Below are 17,767 nucleotides of genomic sequence, written 5' to 3'. Positions count from 1 at the left end.
CCCATTTGCTGTCTCCAGCTTTCCCGCCACCTTCAGCCTTGCTTCCCTCCCTGCAGAGGGTGGCCAGTGGCTCATCAGCCAGCCCCCTGGACTCCTTGCCTCCATAACCCCATGGGACTGGCCCCAGGACAGTGGCTTCTGGAGCCGCCAGCCCCTTCCTTTTCTAGCCCTTACTGTGGAGTTTGCAGCTGACTGTGATTCTCAGTCTTCTCTCTTGCAATGTACCAAGGCTCCTCCCTCCTGGGAGCCAGCTCCATGACTTGATTTTCCCCAACGTGTCACAATCCCCACTGCCCCCTATGCAGGCCACCCAGGGTCTGGTTTGGGCATGAGTGTAGAGGACGGGGGTGTGCCAGGCCTGGGCCGTCCCAGGCAGGCCCGCTGGACCCTGATGCTCCTCCTGTCCACTGCCATGTATGGTGCCCATGCCCCACTGCTGGCACTGTGCCACGTGGATGGCCGTGTGCCCTTCCGACCCTCCTCAGCTGTACTGCTGACTGAACTGACCAAGCTGCTGCTGTGCGCCTTCTCCCTCCTGGTGGGCTGGCAAGCATGGCCCCAGGGGACCCCACCCTGGCGCCAGGCTGCCCCATTCGCACTGTCAGCCCTGCTGTACGGCGCCAACAACAACCTGGTGATCTACCTTCAACGTTACATGGACCCCAGCACCTACCAGGTGCTGAGTAATCTCAAGATTGGAAGCACAGCCCTGTTCTACTGTCTCTGCCTCCGACACCGCCTCTCTGCACGCCAGGGCTTAGCGCTGCTGCTGCTGATGGCAGCAGGAGCCTGCTATGCAGCTGGTGGCCTCCAGGACCCTGGGAACACCCTTCCTGGGCCCCCTTCAGCAGCAGCTGCAGGCCCCATGCGCCTGCATATCACTCCACTGGGACTGCTGCTTCTGATTGTGTACTGCCTCATCTCAGGCTTGTCTTCCGTGTACACAGAGCTCCTCATGAAGCGACAGCGGCTGCCCCTGGCACTTCAGAACCTCTTTCTCTACACTTTTGGCGTGCTCCTGAACCTCGGTCTGCATGCAGGTGGCAGCCCCGGCCCAGGCCTCCTGGAGGGTTTCTCGGGATGGGCGGCACTCGTAGTGCTGAGCCAGGCGCTGAACGGACTGCTCATGTCCGCGGTCCTGAAGCATGGCAGCAGCATCACACGCCTCTTCATCGTGTCCTGCTCACTCGTGGTCAATGCCATGCTCTCAGCAGCCCTGCTGCGGCTTCAGCTCACAGCTGCCTTCTTCCTGGCCACGCTGCTCATTGGCCTGGCTGTGCGCCTGTATTATGGCAGTCGCTAGCCCCTCACCACCTCCACCCTGATTCCTGACCTGTAGGTTGGGTGCCACTATCAGAGCCACCTCCCAGTGCTGACCCCTCCCTTCAGCAGTCCTGTAACAAGTGCCTTGTGAGAAAAGCTGGGGAAGTGAGAACATCCACAGTAGTCTCTGAAGCTAGGTGGATGGAGGGTTAAGCCCGGGAGACTTGAAAGCTGGGTTTGGTTAAGGAAACTCTTAGACCCCTACAAGTTCTTCCAGACTGAGGAATTAGGGGCACATCAGTTCACGGGCCTAAGAAATTATACCATGCATGATGGGGGAGGTGCCCTGCCTCATCCTGCATGAATGCAGCTGCTTAAAGTGGGGTGTGGGCAGCAGTTGGCCTTCCTTGCCTACTGCAGTCACCCCAGCAGACCCATTGACCCCAGGCCTGGTGCTGTCTGCTCCAGCCCAGCCGTGGTGCATGACTCCCCCATAACAGATACTCGCCCCCCACTGTCACGTAAGAAAGCCCAGTTGCTGCAGATTACACGCCCATCACCCAGACCTCTGCCATGCTCCCTTAGCTCCAGCAGCCTGGACATAATGCCCCCTGCTCTCTCCATACCCAGCCTTTGTTCTGGAAACCTCAGAGAGGACTGGGGCTTGACTTATCTCAGGGAATGTTGCCCCTGGGCCCTGGCTTAAGCCTACACTCCTGACCTCTCTGCTCACCCTAAGGGCTGCCAAAGCCCACTGCCCCCTCTACAGCTCCTAGAAGGTACCATCCTTCCCACTTTGGGTCCTGCCCTTTTCTAGCCATGCCCCAGCTCCCAACAGCCTGGGGAAACTACACAGAGTGACCTGGAACTAGGCACAAGGAAACTTGTATAGCTCAATCAGTGTCTAACTGCATAAGCAATAAGGTATTAATAAAGTGCTCTGGGGTGTAGGTGGTTCCTACAGTCGGCCATGATTGTCCTGTGTCTTCTGTGTTGCATAGCTCTTCTCAAACATGATTTCATTCCTCTGGTGCCCTGGGTATCTTAATCCTGGGGTGACTTATAGAGTAAGAGAAGAGGCATTTTTTTCCCAGCTGTTGACAACAGCATTATTTCCTTTGAGATCTCCGTGGAGCCAAGACTATTCTCTGCCACAGAGCTTTGGAAGTTTTGCTGAAGCACAAAACTTGGGCTGTGGAGAATTGGAAGGAGCCTTGGGAACAGAAGGTGCTGGCCCCAGCAAGGCAAACTGTATGTAAGACTGTAGGCTAGAGAACTCTTAGGGCTCAGTGTGGTTTTGTTTCTCATTTCCTCTGGATCCCTCACTGGTATTCTTGCCTGTCATCTCTTCTCGTGGCCAGAGGAATGTCAGGCCCTGCTCCCGTGGTAGAATACCTGGTTGGGGTGGGGGGGGGGGGGCGGGCAGTGGTGGAGGGGAAAGAGTAACAAGTCCTGCTGAAGCAGGATCGTAAGGAGTGGGTTTTCTTTTTTTTTTTTTCCTTTTCAGTAAGCTCTGTAGGTGATTCTGATGTACACTGCCACTTGTGAACGACCATGGTCTGCAGCGTACAACTATAGCCAGCCAGGCTTGAGTTTTAATTCTGGCTCTGTCACTTATTGGCTGACTGTCCTGGAACAGTTCCTTAATCTCTCCCAGCTTTAGTTGGCTTCTCTCTGAAATGGGGAAGGGGGGTCACATGATACCTACTACTATACAGGGTAATGGAGATGGCTAAATCAAAGAGGTATCAGGCACTTAGCAGAAACTGGCACAATGAGACCTAGTTAGTAGTGTTATTAATTATCCATATAAGAAAGGTTAGCATGGCTGTTGTGTCGCAGCTTCCTCTCCCTTGTAGGACCTTTACGAATGAGGAGAGAGCAAACTACTCCTGAAGGATTCCTGATCACTAGATTTCTCCTCATGGTGGGGATCCAGCATGACTGTGCCCAGCCTAGTCTGCCGAAGTTGCTGGTTCTGGGCTTGGAGCTCCTGGTTCTGTGCGGCCAGGTTGGTGGTGTCTTGCAGGATGCCAGCCAGCAGGCTGCAGTAGTGATGCTCTGTGGTCATGGCCTGCTCCTCCCACAGCCCCCGCCAGGCTCGGAATACCTGTGCCCAGATCCAGAGATTCCCATTAGTCAGCCAGCCTTGGAACCAACTCAAGGCCTGCCCTCTGTCCCTACTGACCTGCAGCACGTGGCATGTCTGAGCCCGGGCAGCTTGCACATGCAGGTCATAGAGGACTGTCAGGTCCTGCTCCGCGGTGTCCCGTTCTGCCTGAAGGGCCTCCAGTTGGAGCCTCAGCACTGTCCCTTCCCGGTGCCATCTCTGCGTCTCCTTGGAGGCCTTTCAGTGAGAATACATACTCTGTTGAGTGCAACCTGTGTGCCAGGCGCTCTCTACATCCTTTATATTATTATTTCATTGTATCTAATGATAACCTTTGAGGTAGTTGCCATTTTACAGATTTGGAAACAGTGGATCAGAGAAGTGACCTTACCTGCCCCAATTCACATGGCTACTGAGGGACAGAACTAAGATGACACATGCCTTTCAACAGTTCACCGTCATCATTGGGGTCAAGTCCAAATCCAGAGGCATGGCACATGCTGGTCTCTAGCCTTGCCTCTGATCACGCACCTGCCAGGCTCCAGCCAGATGGACAACATGCAACACCCAGAACCTACTTTGCAATTGCTTCACTTTGGACTTTTGCTCATACAGGATTCCTTCTCAGAACATGTCTCCCACCTCCCCCTGGCCCGACCTCTATGCACACAGGTTTTGTTTCTTGTTTAAACAAGTTATGTTTACTTAGTGCCTCTATCAGTGAGCAGAAACTGCCCTGTGGATCTGAATCTAGTGAATTTCTCTGGTTGATTTCCTTTAAATCTCAGCTTAGATGCCATCTTCTCTGCTCCACTCCAGCCTGGGCGAGGTACACCTCTGTTCCCACGAGTCACTAGCTCCCTCATTCACAGCACATAGCACTGAGAATTGCCTCCTCTGTCCCCCACAAAGCTGTGAGGGCCATGAGAGAGGGTGTGGCCCAGTCTGCTGTGATTGACACTAGATCCCAGCCCCCAGCGTAGTGTCTGGCCAGGTTAGAAGGAGCCTCAAGTCCCCTACTTGACCCTCCTCACCTCTTCAGCCACCAGGCCTTTGACCTGGTCAGCTGCCACCATCTCTTCCTCCTGTTCCAAATGCTTCATTTCCTCTTGGATCCAAATTTGGTGCTGTTCTCGCAGTCTCTGTCTCTGGGCCTGAGCCAGGAAGAACTGCAGGGCCACATCTGGGGCCTGCTGGGCCTAGATAGCATTGATTTAGGCTCAGCCAGAAGCCCATGCGTGCACACAGCCTTGGGATACAGGGCCCAACTTTTCCAACAGAGCCCCTTTGCCAGGACAGCTAGAATTACATCCAGGAGACAAGCTGGCCTAGAAGAGCCTGTGGCCAGGACAGAGACTCAGAGGCCATGAAGGAAGAGGAGAGGTATTGATTCGGCCAGTAGGTGCCATGGAGGCACTAGGGACCCGATGCCCCTAATCCAGACCAGTAGGAAAACAGCCCCTTCCCATGCCCCTTCCTTAGGGATCCAGTAGCCCTTCAGGCCCTTTATTTGCCAGAAGATCCATATTTCTCCCTTATGTTAGGGCAAGGTAAGCAGGACACATATTATCTGGACTCTGTGACTCTTTACTCCCCCAACAGCTTCCAGTTGTTCTGAGATACATGAGGTGTTACCTGTTCCTCAGAGTCCCTGAGAAGGTGCATTTGGTGGAGATCAGGTCCTATAGATGCTATTCTTCCTGCCACTGGAGGAAAATGCAGTTTAGCACACCAAAGGTGGAGAAGACCTTCAGCTCCACCCCAAGCACCAGCTTCACCTTGAGGCTGCTCCTGGAGGCCTGGGCTGGGGCTTGCTGTTGAATCTATCACCTGCTGAGAATATATTACGAGTAAGAATTCTGTAGCTTTTCTCCCAGGACAGCGTTGGTTTTGAAATCAGCGTCCCTGGCCCTCCTTTTCTTAGGTGTATGACCTCAGGCAGGTGGCTAGTCTTGAGTCTCCATTTTCTCATCCATAAAATGGAGCTGATAAAAGTTGTAGAGAGCATGAAATAAGGCACCCAAAGCACTAAGCAGTGGCCAGTTTAGTAACTTGGAGTTTACAGGCCTAATTCCCAAGACCCAGGGCTGTAAAAACAAGTTATAAGTAATTATGAAAAGGGAAGGACCTGGAGAAGCTGGGCAGGGGTGACCCTCCAGCCACCCTGTGACAAATCATGGAAGACAGCACCCTCTTCTGCACAAGGGAGGCCATGTACCCTAAGGGGATGAAAGAGTGCCATACTGAGGCTAAGGACTTGGGTGTCTTTGCACCTCTGGTGCCTTTGATTATCCTAGTGACCCTGGGATACTCACATCACTTCTCTGAGCTTTGGTTTGCTGAAAAGTGGGAGCAATGTTGTCTTTCCTGTTTAAAATAAGTTGTCTAAAATAAGGCTTCCTCTTGACCTTCAAGAAAAAGTCCAAACATCTCAAGAGATTTACAAAGACCTGCATGACCAGGCTCCTACGTCACTTGCCAATCCTTCTCTCTGGACTTTCTTCCTCAAACTATCCTCCAGCAAATCGAGCTACTTGTAGTCCCCCAAAGAGATCAAGGATGCGCTTACCTCTGACACTTTTCCTGTTATTTTCTCTGCCTGGAACGTTCTTCATTCATCTTTGCTAGCCACCTCCTTCAGATTTCAACTTCCTCCATGACGTCTTCCTTCCCTCTCTTGCCAAGACTATCTTAGATGCACACATAGAGCCCTTTGGATAAGCCCTTCAGAGCACTGGTGTTAATTGTTTCTCTCCAGAGAATTGTAAACTCCATGAGGATAGGGATTTTCCAGGGCCTACGTGACGCTATACCCAGCACACAGTGAGTGGTCAATAAATGTTGGGGAATCAATACATTAATGAATGAAGGAAGGGCCCCCTCACAGTGATCTATAAACAGAGAAGAAGAAGCAGACATCCATAGGTCTCCCAAGAGTTTGGATGAGAAGACGCACCTGTGGTTCTGGGAGCCCCAAAGCCTCAGTTTTGCCTGTTTTGAGCATCCAGCTTCCTGAGCGCTGGCTGCAGGCTTTTACCACCTATGGAGAGAGGATTCTGGGTGGGCTCTGGCCATTGCTGGCCCAGGCACCCCCAGGCTTCACCTTGCTCGCCTGCAACTCCCTCAGTGCCCTGCCCGGGTTGCTGAGCGCACTGTCAGGGCGTCCCCAAGGAGGCCTGAACGCAAGCTCTTCAGGCCAGTCCGGCGGGCCCGGGCCTCTTCGACTGCATCCCACAGGGTGGGCCTCACCTGTGTCACCTTCATCCTCCCTCCTGCTGCCCCCAGCAGAGCAGCCTGGAGCAAGCTCAAAGAGCTGCCTAGTAAGGGGAGACACAGAGTAAATCCCTCCTTCCTCTGAACTCCAAAGCGCACTGCCTATAATACGTTTAATGTTTATTAATAGTACTATTCATAAAAATAGCTAGCATCTATCAGGCTTTTGCATGTGCCCGATGCTGCTGTGCTAAGGCCCTTCAGGGGTTGTCTCCTTTAGCCACACAGCACTCCAATCAGCCGCAGCCCTAACTTACCCTGCCTCCCTCCACGTTTGCCAAATGAGGCTGCTGAACCTCAGAGAAGTTCAAGCAACTTCCTGGTGAGTGGCAGAACTGAACCTCAAGTCCAGTTCTGTCTGACAGTAAAGCCTTAATCACCATCCCAAACGGGCCTCTACATAAACTCACTTCTTTCCCTCCTTGCCTTGTCCTTGAGCGTGTGAACTACCCCAACTTATCTTCCTCATTCCACAGGGCCTGGCATAGGGTGAGGTCTGGAAATATGTTGGCCAAATGAATGTGTGTCTGTTGATTTTGGAGACAGAGGGTCAGACTTTTTTTTACTCTTTTATTAGTGGAAAATTTCAAACATACACAAAGTCTAGGAAATCCATCTGCTTATCACCTATCAGCTTCAACAAATATCAACTCATGGTCATTCTTCTTTGATCTATGCCCTCCACTTGACCTCCCCCAAATCTCTGACATCATATCATTTCACAGAGGCCTGATCTTTAATGAGTGTGTGAAAATTGTAATCTATAAATTAAACCTGCCTCTCTTCCCTCACCTGTCGATTCGATCTGCCTCATGGGGTTGTGGTAAGAATCAAAGGTTTTAGTCAGTGTAAAAATGCTTGGTAAACCATTGAAGACCTCTGAAAGGGTGAGGGGTTCCAAAAGTAAAAACTACTGGCCTTTCCTTGCCAGACTTTGGCAGCCTAGCAATTCTGGGACCTTTCTGAATCCTGGCCCTCCCAGAGGGTCAGGCTCTCTCTGGGCTTGCTAGGGTTTGGGCTGCAGCTGGTTGAGTGAGAGGTGGGCAGGCCTAAGGCCAGATCCTAGAGCTTCCCAAAGAAACCCACATCCTCCCCCAGGCCACCTTCAGGGTCCAAGCGAAGAAGAAGGCCACTGTAGTTGTTTCCTTCCAGGAGCCATGAGACAATCCAGGGTAGAGAGCCCTCCACCTCCTCACCAACAGTCTTACCAGCCAACACCTGCAGCAGGGGACAGTCTCTGCCAGACGGGGGAGGGAGAAAGAAAGGTGTCCACTGGTAGATGCAGAAAGAAACGGGCCCAAATCACACTCTGATGGAAAGGTTGACTATTTCCAGTCACTTTTGTTACCGCCAGACAGATCTGCAACCTTGTATAGATCTTTATTTTGTTTTGTATTTAGTTACTTTTTAAATAATATATTCTCATAGTAAAAAAAAAAAAAGCTTTAATTATATATCTGACAAGGGATTTGTATCCAGAATATATAAAGAGCTCTTACACCCCAATAATAAAAATACAACCCAGTTTTAAAATAGCAAAGCAAGGTGACATCAACAAAAATGGCAGAGTAGGGAACTCTGGGGATCTGTTTCTCCCCAGAAACATCTGGCAAAAAATGGTCAGAATCAACCTTACTGGAATTCTGGGAGATAGTCAAAGTTTTACAGCAATCAAGTGAATGTTTAACCAGTAGAAAGGCAACTTAAATACGGTAAGAGATATTTGTGGTGTTTTTAACTTACCCTAGCACCAACCTTCTCCCCAGTACAACCCATATTTCTGGTGGGGATACCAGAAGTTCCTTGTTCCCAAGGAACTGTGTTTGTCTGTTTTGATTGTCTGGGGTTTCCCGCAAAGGACTGACAAAAGGTACTTCCCTTTGTTTCACTTATCTTGGAATTCTCTTGGAGCAGAGGAGATATGCCAGAGGACAGTCCCCCAAAACATTGAGAGATGAAAGAACAAGCAAAATTAACAGTTGGGTCAAACAATAGACATATGGAAAAGTTTGGAAGTGAAATCTGGGGGGAATAAGGGTTTTGAAAAGTTCCCATGTGTACTAGGGTACCTAGAAAGTCACACACATGTCCAGGGCAGTATGTGTGGTCAGACAAGAACTGAGAAGACCATAGGCTTTCACCCCAGCTGATTTACGGCTCAGTGCAAGTAGCAGGTGAGGCTAAGGCAGAACTATAAGTGTCCTGGCTAAGCATTTAAGGAATGACCCAACACAGAGCCAGTCTGTAGAAACCTGGAGAATTTTTTTTCTTTTCTTCCTTTTTTCCCCTTTTCCTCCTCCCTGCTTCCTCCTCCTTCTCCTTCCTTTCTCCTCATCCCCTTTCCCCTTCCTCTCCTCCCTCACCTTTTTCTCCTTTTCCTTTCTTTTTCTTCTTTTTTTGGGGGGACACTTTCTCAGAGGTTATAGAATTCTATATCAGGTCATTGGCTAATCCCTGAGATAATAAAATGAAGACTTCAGTGAGTGCAAGGAATACAGTCTTCACAAAAGTTGTTTGGAAAAGCAACTAAGCAAACGGATGGCTAATGCCTATGACAAGCAACAAGGTAAACCCTGGAGAGGAGGGAGAATCCAACTTTCAGAGTTACCATATTATCATACCCAAAACATTAGAGTTAAAAAAAAAAAAAAAAAAGAGCACTAAGGAAAAGAATGGAGACTTAAGAGACCAACATAATGAAGAATATAGTATTTATAAAAAATACTCAAATTGGCCATTTTCCAACAAAAAAAATTGTTAGGCATGCAAATAAGAAAGTATGGCTCAGGACTCCCCAGTGGTCCAGTGGCTAAGACTCTGCGCTCCCAGTGCAGGGGGCCCAGGTTCAATCCCTGGTCAGGGAACTAGATCTCACGTGCCACAACGAAAGATCCCACATGATGCAACTAAGACCCAGCACAGCCAAATAAATAAACATTTTTTTAATTAAAAAAAAAGTATGGGCTTCCCTGGTAGCACAGTGGTAAAGAATCTGCCTGCCAATGCAGGGGACACAGGTTCAGTCCCTGGTCCAGGAAGATCCCACATGCTGTGGAGCAACTGAGCCCATGGGCCACAACTACTGAGCCTGTGCTCTAGAGCCTGTGAGCCACAACTAATGATGAGCACATGCTCTGCAACTACTAAAGCGTGCACCCCTAGAGCCTGTGCTCTGCAACAAGAGAAGCCACCGCAATGAGAAGCCCCTGCACTGCAACAAAGAGTAGCCCCTGCTCTCTGCAACTACAGAAAGCCATGCGCAGCAAAGAAAGACCCAACACAGCCAATAAAAATAAATAAATAAATAAATAAATAAAATTTTTTAAAAAGTATGGCTCACTCACAGGAAAAAAGAAAAAGAAATTAATAAAAACTGTCCCTGAGGAGGCAGACACTGGATTAAGTAGACAAAGCCTTTAAATCAACTGTCTTAAATATTTGCAGAAAACTAAATCAAGAAAATTATGTCTCAGTGACTATCAATAGAAGGATAGAAATTATGAAAAGGAACAAAGTAGAAAATTTGGGAGCTGAAAAGTACAATAACTGAAATTTAAAATTTACTAGAGGGCAGATTTGAGCAGGCACAAGAAAGAATCTCAGCAAATCTGAAGACAGGTCAAATAAAATTATCCAGTCTAAGGAGCAGAAAGAAAAAAAAAAAGAAGGAAAATGAGCCTAAGAGACCTGTGGGCTTCCATCAAGTATACAAACATATGCATAATGGGAGTCCCAGAGGGAGAAGAGAAAGAGAAAAGGGCAGAAAGAATATTTGAAAAAATAATGCTCAAAAATTCCCCCAAACTTATGACAGACATGAATCTACACACCCAAGACACTCAACAAATTCCAAGGAGGATATATGAAAAGAGATCTACACCAGGACAGATTATAATCAAACTGTCAAAATCCAAAGTCAAAGAAAGAATCTTGAAAACAAGAAAGAAGCAACTTATTATGCACAAGAGATCTTCATTAAGATTAAAAACCAATTTTTCATCAGAAACTATGGAGCCCAGAAGGCAGTGAGGTAACATAACTAAAGTGTTGAAAGAAAAAAAGCCTATCAACTAAGATTTCTGTATCTGGCAAGACTATCATTCAAAAATGTAGGGGAAAGTAAGATATGCCCAAATAAACAAAAATTGAGGGAGTTCATTGCTAGTAGACCTGCCTTACAAGAAATACTAAAGGGAGCAAATCTTTCAGCATGTCAGAGGTGAGGAAAGGAGGAGACTCTGATGCTGCCCTGGGCCTCTACATCCAAATTTCAGCCACTTCCCCAAACCCTCCCCAAAGCTGTTAAAAGCCTCTGTCAGACTTACAGGGCTTTTGGGAGCTGCAGGATCCGCAAGTTTCCTTGCCACATGCCCTGGGTCCCAGGCCCCTCAGGAGGGTCAGGCCCTGGGCAGGACATGGTGATGGTGAGCAGAGAGCAGGTACTGTGGAGGAGATCGTAGGATCAGGCCAAATGGCTCGGGTGTGGGGGTGGGATGACAGGCACCCATCTTTCCTCACCTGCCTTTACCACCTGCAGCCTGCAAGTACAGCTCTGAGGCAGCTCTTGAATCAGACACCTCCACTTCACTGGCATTTTCCACCACCCTGGAGAAAGGGAAGGCTGATCTCAGCTCCCAAGCACAGGAGTTCTGTCCAGCCCCCCTGAATCTCTGCATGGGGAGCCCATGGGGGTCCCAAGAGCCTATAAAAATCATCCCCAAGCCTCCAAGCTCAGTATGTCCCCTAAAAGCCTCTTATCTTCATGATCTGATTTTTTCTCCTATCATCTGCCCAGTGAGGGAAGCAGCATAGTTGGGATTGCTCCCGCTTAACAGATGGCGAAAATGGAGGTCTGCTCACTGAGTTGCTCAGATCATCCAGGATGGTAATGACTGAGTTAAAAAGGTTTCAGTGGGTGGGTGGCGAGAAGAGGGAGAGGGATGGAGATATGGGATGAAGGAAAGACAGTGAGAGGGAGTCCTGGGGGCAAACCCATGCCTTGTAAACATGACCCCCAAGTTCAGAGCTTCCCTTCCCTGGGGTGGCAGTGGGGAGAAGCCTCCAACGGCTTGGTTTGGGGTGTCAACCCTTCTTTAAGACAAGCACCCTCAGACCCTGTTGGGCTCTGGACACTCACAAGCCCAGAGGGGCCACATCCAGCACCGACAGGTTCTCTGCCCCTGGAGCGAGCAGGTCCCGAGTCCTCCCACTGGAGCTGAGCTGGGATCACACAAGCATAACATCTGTTACAAATCAAAACGTTCCCCAGCCTTTGGCTAATGTGATCCTCCCATTGGGGCCCTGTGGGCCAAACAGGGCACCAAACTTCAGCAATCTCAGACAGTAAAAAGGAGACCTCAGCAAGGCAAGCCAACACTGGTGAGCAGCAGAGACCCAAGCTCTTCAGGATGCCCTCAAGCATCAGGCTGTTTTGCAACATCACCATGGCCTTGGCTCCCCAGGTATCCCCTCCCCCAAGGCCTCACCTGCACTAGGCTAAGAGTACTAAGCACAGCGTCAGAGGCCCTGTGGGGCAGAGCTTCTTCAAACAGCATCTGCAGCAGCTAAAGTGGAGAAAGGGGTCTAGTGAGGATTGAGAAAGGATTAATCTGTTTTCAACATTTCCTGAAGGCAAAGTCCACGCCTGGCCCTGTGCTAGGTGCTATGGACATGGTGGCCAGGACAAAAATAGCTCCCAGCCTCATGGTTTACAGCAAGCCAGACAAATGAGCAGACGTTTTCAGTGGGACCTGCTATTTGCTAGGGCAGGGGCTCATGGCAAGATTTTGAGGCAACTATTTTAGTTTGCGGGCATTTTGATGAAGCCTAAAAACAGAACGTTCGGGTTTATTATCGTTGTGAGTGTTACAAAGAACAGTGAAAAGCAGACTCCCTGAGTATTTGATCCTTGCACACCACCCCTCCCTGACCCTCTCCTCATGGACCCCAACCTCCCACCTTCCCTGACCTCTCAATAGCTTCATGACTGACTCTGGCAAAACATCCTGTATGGACCACAGGGCACTATAGGAACCCCAAGGAGGGGCACCTAGTCCAGCTAGGGTGCGGAGGGGAAAGTTTTTGAACGTCTCCTGGAGGAGGCAACACGTGAGTCTTATAACAACTGTGACTGGTGCCTCCTCTGGGACTCACCTGAGGCATGAGCCGGGGTGCCTCTGTTTCTCGACCCCAAAGCAGCAAGGCCACACTGTACCCTTGGCCTACCAAGCCCAGCATGGACTGGACTCTTGCTAGCAGCTCCTGCTCTGCCTCCTGCAGGGAGACACAGACACATCCTCAACTCAGGTGCCCTGACCCAGCCCGCCCTGAGCAAAGACCTTGGGAAGCACTCAGCACGCCAAGATCAAGGGTCCTGAGTGCTCCCACCCTCCTCCCGTCGCCCTATCAGAACCCCCGTACCTGAGCAGCATCAGAACCCAGGACTCTGTCAAAGGTGATGCATTGTTCCTGTGAGCAGGACCGGAGTCAACAGTGTCACTCCCACCTTCTCTGTACTCACCCACACCCGATCCCAGCCCAGCCCATCTCTACCTTACTCTCCAGAGTCCCACACTGACGCAGGCGAATGCTCTCGGGCCCCTCCAGAAGGACCGTGGGGCAACAGGTCTCCTCAGGGCCTGAGACAGGTGGACTTCATATCAAGTCTCATGGAGGAAACTGAACTCCCAGGACTCCTGAGTCTTGCCCTCAAACTTTGCCTCAGTTTCCTAATGTGAGATGGCCTTACCTGTCCCCTCTCCCAAGAGGCTCTCCCAGGCTGCATTACCTCTGAGATGAACATGTGGGGGCTTCTTACCAGATCTTCTCCTTTGCTCTACTTCTACCAGCACGGTCAGCCTGGCCTGTGGGCTGTCTGTGAGGGCTGAGGGGGCTGAGCTACCCTGGCCCAAAGCAGCCCCTGCGCTCACCACCTCTCCACAATCCATGGCTTCTGCACCTCTCAGATTCCCCTCAATAATTCATCTCCCTGATCTGATGAATTGTTCAGGCTCTGGGCAGGGCCTCTGTACAATAACTTATCAAAGGCGGTGACAGTCCTCTCTTTTCTGAGTCTGACTATTGCATCAGATTTTTCTTTTTTTTCCTCTTATGAAAAATTGCAATCATATATAACTGTAGAGAGAATAGTTTAACGAACCTCCAAGCACTTAGCTTCAGCAGTTATCAACTTGTGACCTGTCTTATTTCTTCTGTTCCCCTTTCAAAAATGGATTCTTTTGAAGCAAATCCCAGACACCTTATATTTCACACATAGCTATTTCAATTTGTATTTATAAAAGATAACTACCCTTTTTTAAAAATGACAGCTTTATTGAGATATAATTCATGTACCATACAATCCACCCGTTTAAAGTGTATGTTTCAATGGTTTTTAGTAAGTTAGCAGATATGTGTAATTATCACCACAGTTAATTTTAGAACATTTCCATCACTTTGTAAAGAAACTTGGTTTCCTTTACTGTAACCTCCCTAACCATCACCCTATCCTGACCCTTAAACAGCCACTTGTCTACTTTCTGTCTCTATAGATTTGCCTGTTCTGGACATTTCATATAAGTGGACTCACATTATATGTGTTCTTTTTGTGACTGGCTTTTTTCTTTGTTTTTCAAGTTTCATCCATGCTATAGCATGAATCAGTATTTCTTTCCTTTCTGTGGCTAAATAATGTTCCATGTAGGATGAAATTACTTCTGTCACCAACTACCCAGAGTTTGGCCAAACCTCACAGGTAAGGGCAGAGTTGCAATATGACTGCCCTAAATTCAGATGCTAATCTCTAGCTCAGAGGTCCTCACTTTGGCTAGCTATTTACACTTCCAAGTGTTCCCACTACTTCTTCAGCTTCCATAATTTGTTGGAATGACTTACAGAACTCAGCAAAGCATTATACTTACTGATTATACTTACTGTATCTGACACCAATTCTCTAACACTGACTGGGGGTCCTACATTTCAATCCAATTCTGATACTAATTGGCGACTGAAAAAAAAAACCGCACAACCTGAGAATTGTGAGTGAACTTTTATTTGGGGTAAAATTAGGACTATAGCCCAGTAGACAGCACTTCGGATAGCTCTGAGAAACTGCTCCAAAAATGTGGGGGCGGGGGCAGTTCAGTATATATGTGATTTTGGTGCAGGGGGATTACATGCAATCAAGCACATATTTTTGCAGAAGGTTTCTGCTAGTCTCGTGAAGGTTACTGCTAGTCTTGAGGAACAGAGGTCACCATGAAGGATTTTAGTGCTTTTATTTTTATTTATTTTTATTTTTTTTTAGTTTGCATCTCTCTCTTTTTTTAAAGCTCTTTATTGGAATATAATTGCTTTACACTCTTTTACCAGTTTTTGAGGTACACCAAAGTCTATCAGCTGTATTTATACCCATATCCCCATATTCCCTCCCTCCCGATTTTAGTGCTTTTAGAGGGGATGCAAGAATTGGACTCATAAAATCATCTCCTGAAAATATCTAACTATCTGATGACCTGTTTTGCCAGTTTTTTCCAGAGTACAGAGTGCCTCATTCCTCATCTCTACCCTGAACTCCTTTTAGAGGGTATTGAAGGTCAGCAACTTCAGCAGCTCATAATTTGATCTTTGTAGAGGTAGATGGCAATTTGTAGGTGACACTAACTACCTGGAGTTAGCACCAAATCCCACAAGTTAAAATGCAAGGTCCTCAGTTATTTCAGATTCCAGCCCCAAGTGGGATCCCCAGGCTACTTGTAGTACTGCCTGAATTGGCTACAGATTGCTGGGTTCCCACAACAAACCCTCAGGTTCAATAATTCACTAGAATGAATCACAGAACTTGGGAAAGTGCTCTACTTATGATTACCTTTTTTGTTATAAAGGACACAAATGAACAATCAGATGAAGAGTTATGTAGGACAAGGTCTGGAAGGGTCCTGTGTTGCAGGAGCTCCTATTCCTGTGGAGTGAGGATGTGCCTTCCCAGTACATCAATGTGTTCACCAACCAGGAAGTTCCCTGAGCCTCACTGTCCAGTGTTTTTCGATGAGATTTTATTATGTAGGCACGATTAATTAAATCATAGGCTATGTGATTGAATTCAACTCCAGTCCTTCAATCTGCATGGTTTTTCTTTTTCTTTTTTTGGCAGCGCCGCATGGCATGCGAGATCTTAGTTTCCAGGCCAGTGATTGAATCCGTGCCCCCTGCAGTGGAAGTGTGGAGTCTTAACCACTGGACCGCCAGGGGACTCCCTGCATGGTTGTTTTTTACTGGTGAGCAGCCTCCTCCCCTGAAGTTATCAAGGGGCCCTGCCAGAAGTCACCTCATTAGCATAACAGAGAGAATCCTATTGCTCAGGAAATTCTGAAGGTTTTTGAAGCTTTCTGCCAGTAACTGGAGGCAAAAACCCAATGTGTTCTTTATTATATCACAAGCCACTCTTTGGTTTTTCAGCAAGGGTCCTTTATAGCCAAAAGAATCCTACCTGTCTGATCATCTACATTTGGTGTACATCTATATAACAGGTAGAGCAATAGTAAAAAGATGAATATGCCTAACATTTCGAGGAATCAGTGTGGGGTAGGCATAGGAGGCTTGTATTTTCCCATACATTTTATCAATATTGATATTGTAGTCTTACCAACAATGCCAGTGTTATATCTCATTGTGTAGCTGTTAAGTGAAAAATAAGAGTAATTAGTTCAGTCCATCATTATATTTTATGATCAAAATGTTTACCACGGCGAGGCCACCCAGGTTTGCAGTCTTCTCTTCAATCTTGTCAGGTTCCAAAAGCAAAAGCAGTCTTAGGATTGGATGACTTCACCCTCAGACATCTGGTGTAACTGAGCTAAGGGACATACTGTTACCGAATCCAAGCTCGCACAGCTCGTCGCACGGCAGGCCAATGAATCGGAGACGAAGTGTTGAGGCAAGGAATATGACTTTATTCGGAAAGCCGGCAATCCATGAAGATGGCAGACTAGCGTCTTTAAAAAACAGTCTTATTGGGGTCTGGATGCTGGTTTGTTTTATAGAAGCAGAGAGGGAGGGGCTGTGAGAAAGTAAAGTTAAAGGGCCATCAGGCTTACAAAAAATCTCTGGGAATAACCAGCCTCAGTGAGGGGATATGTTAATTTCACCCATTTACACAGGTGGGCAGGGCAGATTGTCTGCTGGTGGGCTGAACACAGGCACTTTAGTTCAACATTCAGGCAGAGGAGCAGTGTTCCTGCAGGCAGGCCATCATGTATGATTACAATAACATAAGCAACAAAAAGCAAAGGTTAAAGTCAAAGAAACATCTAACATGGAGTCCAATTTAGCTCCACGCAGTAACAATACCATCTTTTTCTCTGAGCCTCTTTGACCATCTTTTCCTCTGAGCCTCTTTTGACGGTTAGTGTAATAATGGATTTCCTTCACTGCGTAACCCATTTGTTCATTCTTTCACTCTCAGCTACTGTTCCTCCTCCTACAATTCATATGGATTTCAACATATGCTGAATAGTTGGAACAATCTTATAAAAGAACAAAGTTGGAGGACTCACTTCCTGATTTCAAAACTTATTGTAAAACAGTAGTAATCAAGACATGGTGGTACTGGCATAAGGACAAACATAGAGATCAGTGAAAGAGCAGAGCAGTAAGGATCCAGAAATAGACTCATGTTTCTATGGACGGCTGATTTGACAATGACATCAAGAACATTCAATGAGGAAAAATTAATCTTTTTAACAAATGGCACTGGGACACATGAATATCCAGATACAGATGAATGAAGTTGGACACTTACCTCAGACCATATACAAAAATTAACTCAAATGGATCAATTTCCCAAATTTAAGAGCTAAAACTATAAAACTCATAGAAGAAAATACAGAAATTAATCCTCATAACCTTTAATCTGGCAATGAATTCTTAGATATGATACCAAAAACAAGCACAACAAAAGAAAACATGATAAATTGAATTTCATCAAAATTAAAAACTTTTGTGCATCAAAAGACATTATCAAAAATATGAAAAGACAACCTACAAAATGGGAGAAAGTATTTGCAAATTATATGTCTGATAATGATCGAGTATCCCGGATATATAGAGAGCTCCTACAATTCA

The 17,767-nt window shown here is 47.5% G+C and overlaps 2 protein-coding genes across 2 annotated transcripts; one reads left to right on the top strand and one right to left on the bottom strand.

Annotated features, from left to right (window-relative positions):
• The first annotated feature begins 326 nt into the window (after positions 1-326).
• On the top strand, positions 327-2,253 carry LOC130852406 (probable UDP-sugar transporter protein SLC35A4). The gene has a single exon (XM_057733422.1). The coding sequence runs from the start codon at positions 329-331 to the stop codon at positions 1,301-1,303; it is 975 nt and encodes a 324-aa protein (XP_057589405.1). The 5' UTR covers positions 327-328; the 3' UTR covers positions 1,304-2,253.
• An 841-nt stretch (positions 2,254-3,094) lies between these two features.
• On the bottom strand, positions 3,095-12,883 carry LOC130843657 (uncharacterized). Its single transcript, XM_057719769.1, is given in 11 exon segments — positions 3,095-3,373; positions 3,452-3,610; positions 3,809-3,814; positions 4,408-4,572; positions 6,477-6,526; positions 6,529-6,690; positions 7,750-7,883; positions 11,165-11,251; positions 11,784-11,866; positions 12,133-12,210; positions 12,800-12,883. Coding segments are annotated over 11 exon segments (1,254 nt in total). The 3' UTR covers positions 3,095-3,127.
• Between the last annotated feature and the right edge of the window lie 4,884 nt (positions 12,884-17,767).

This window comes from Hippopotamus amphibius, chromosome 1, assembly GCF_030028045.1.
Source record: "Hippopotamus amphibius kiboko isolate mHipAmp2 chromosome 1, mHipAmp2.hap2, whole genome shotgun sequence".
In the NCBI taxonomy this organism is placed as follows: Eukaryota; Metazoa; Chordata; class Mammalia; order Artiodactyla; family Hippopotamidae; genus Hippopotamus; species Hippopotamus amphibius.
The sequence above is the reverse complement of the archived record's forward strand: the minus strand, read 5'-3'. Positions and strand labels throughout refer to the sequence as shown.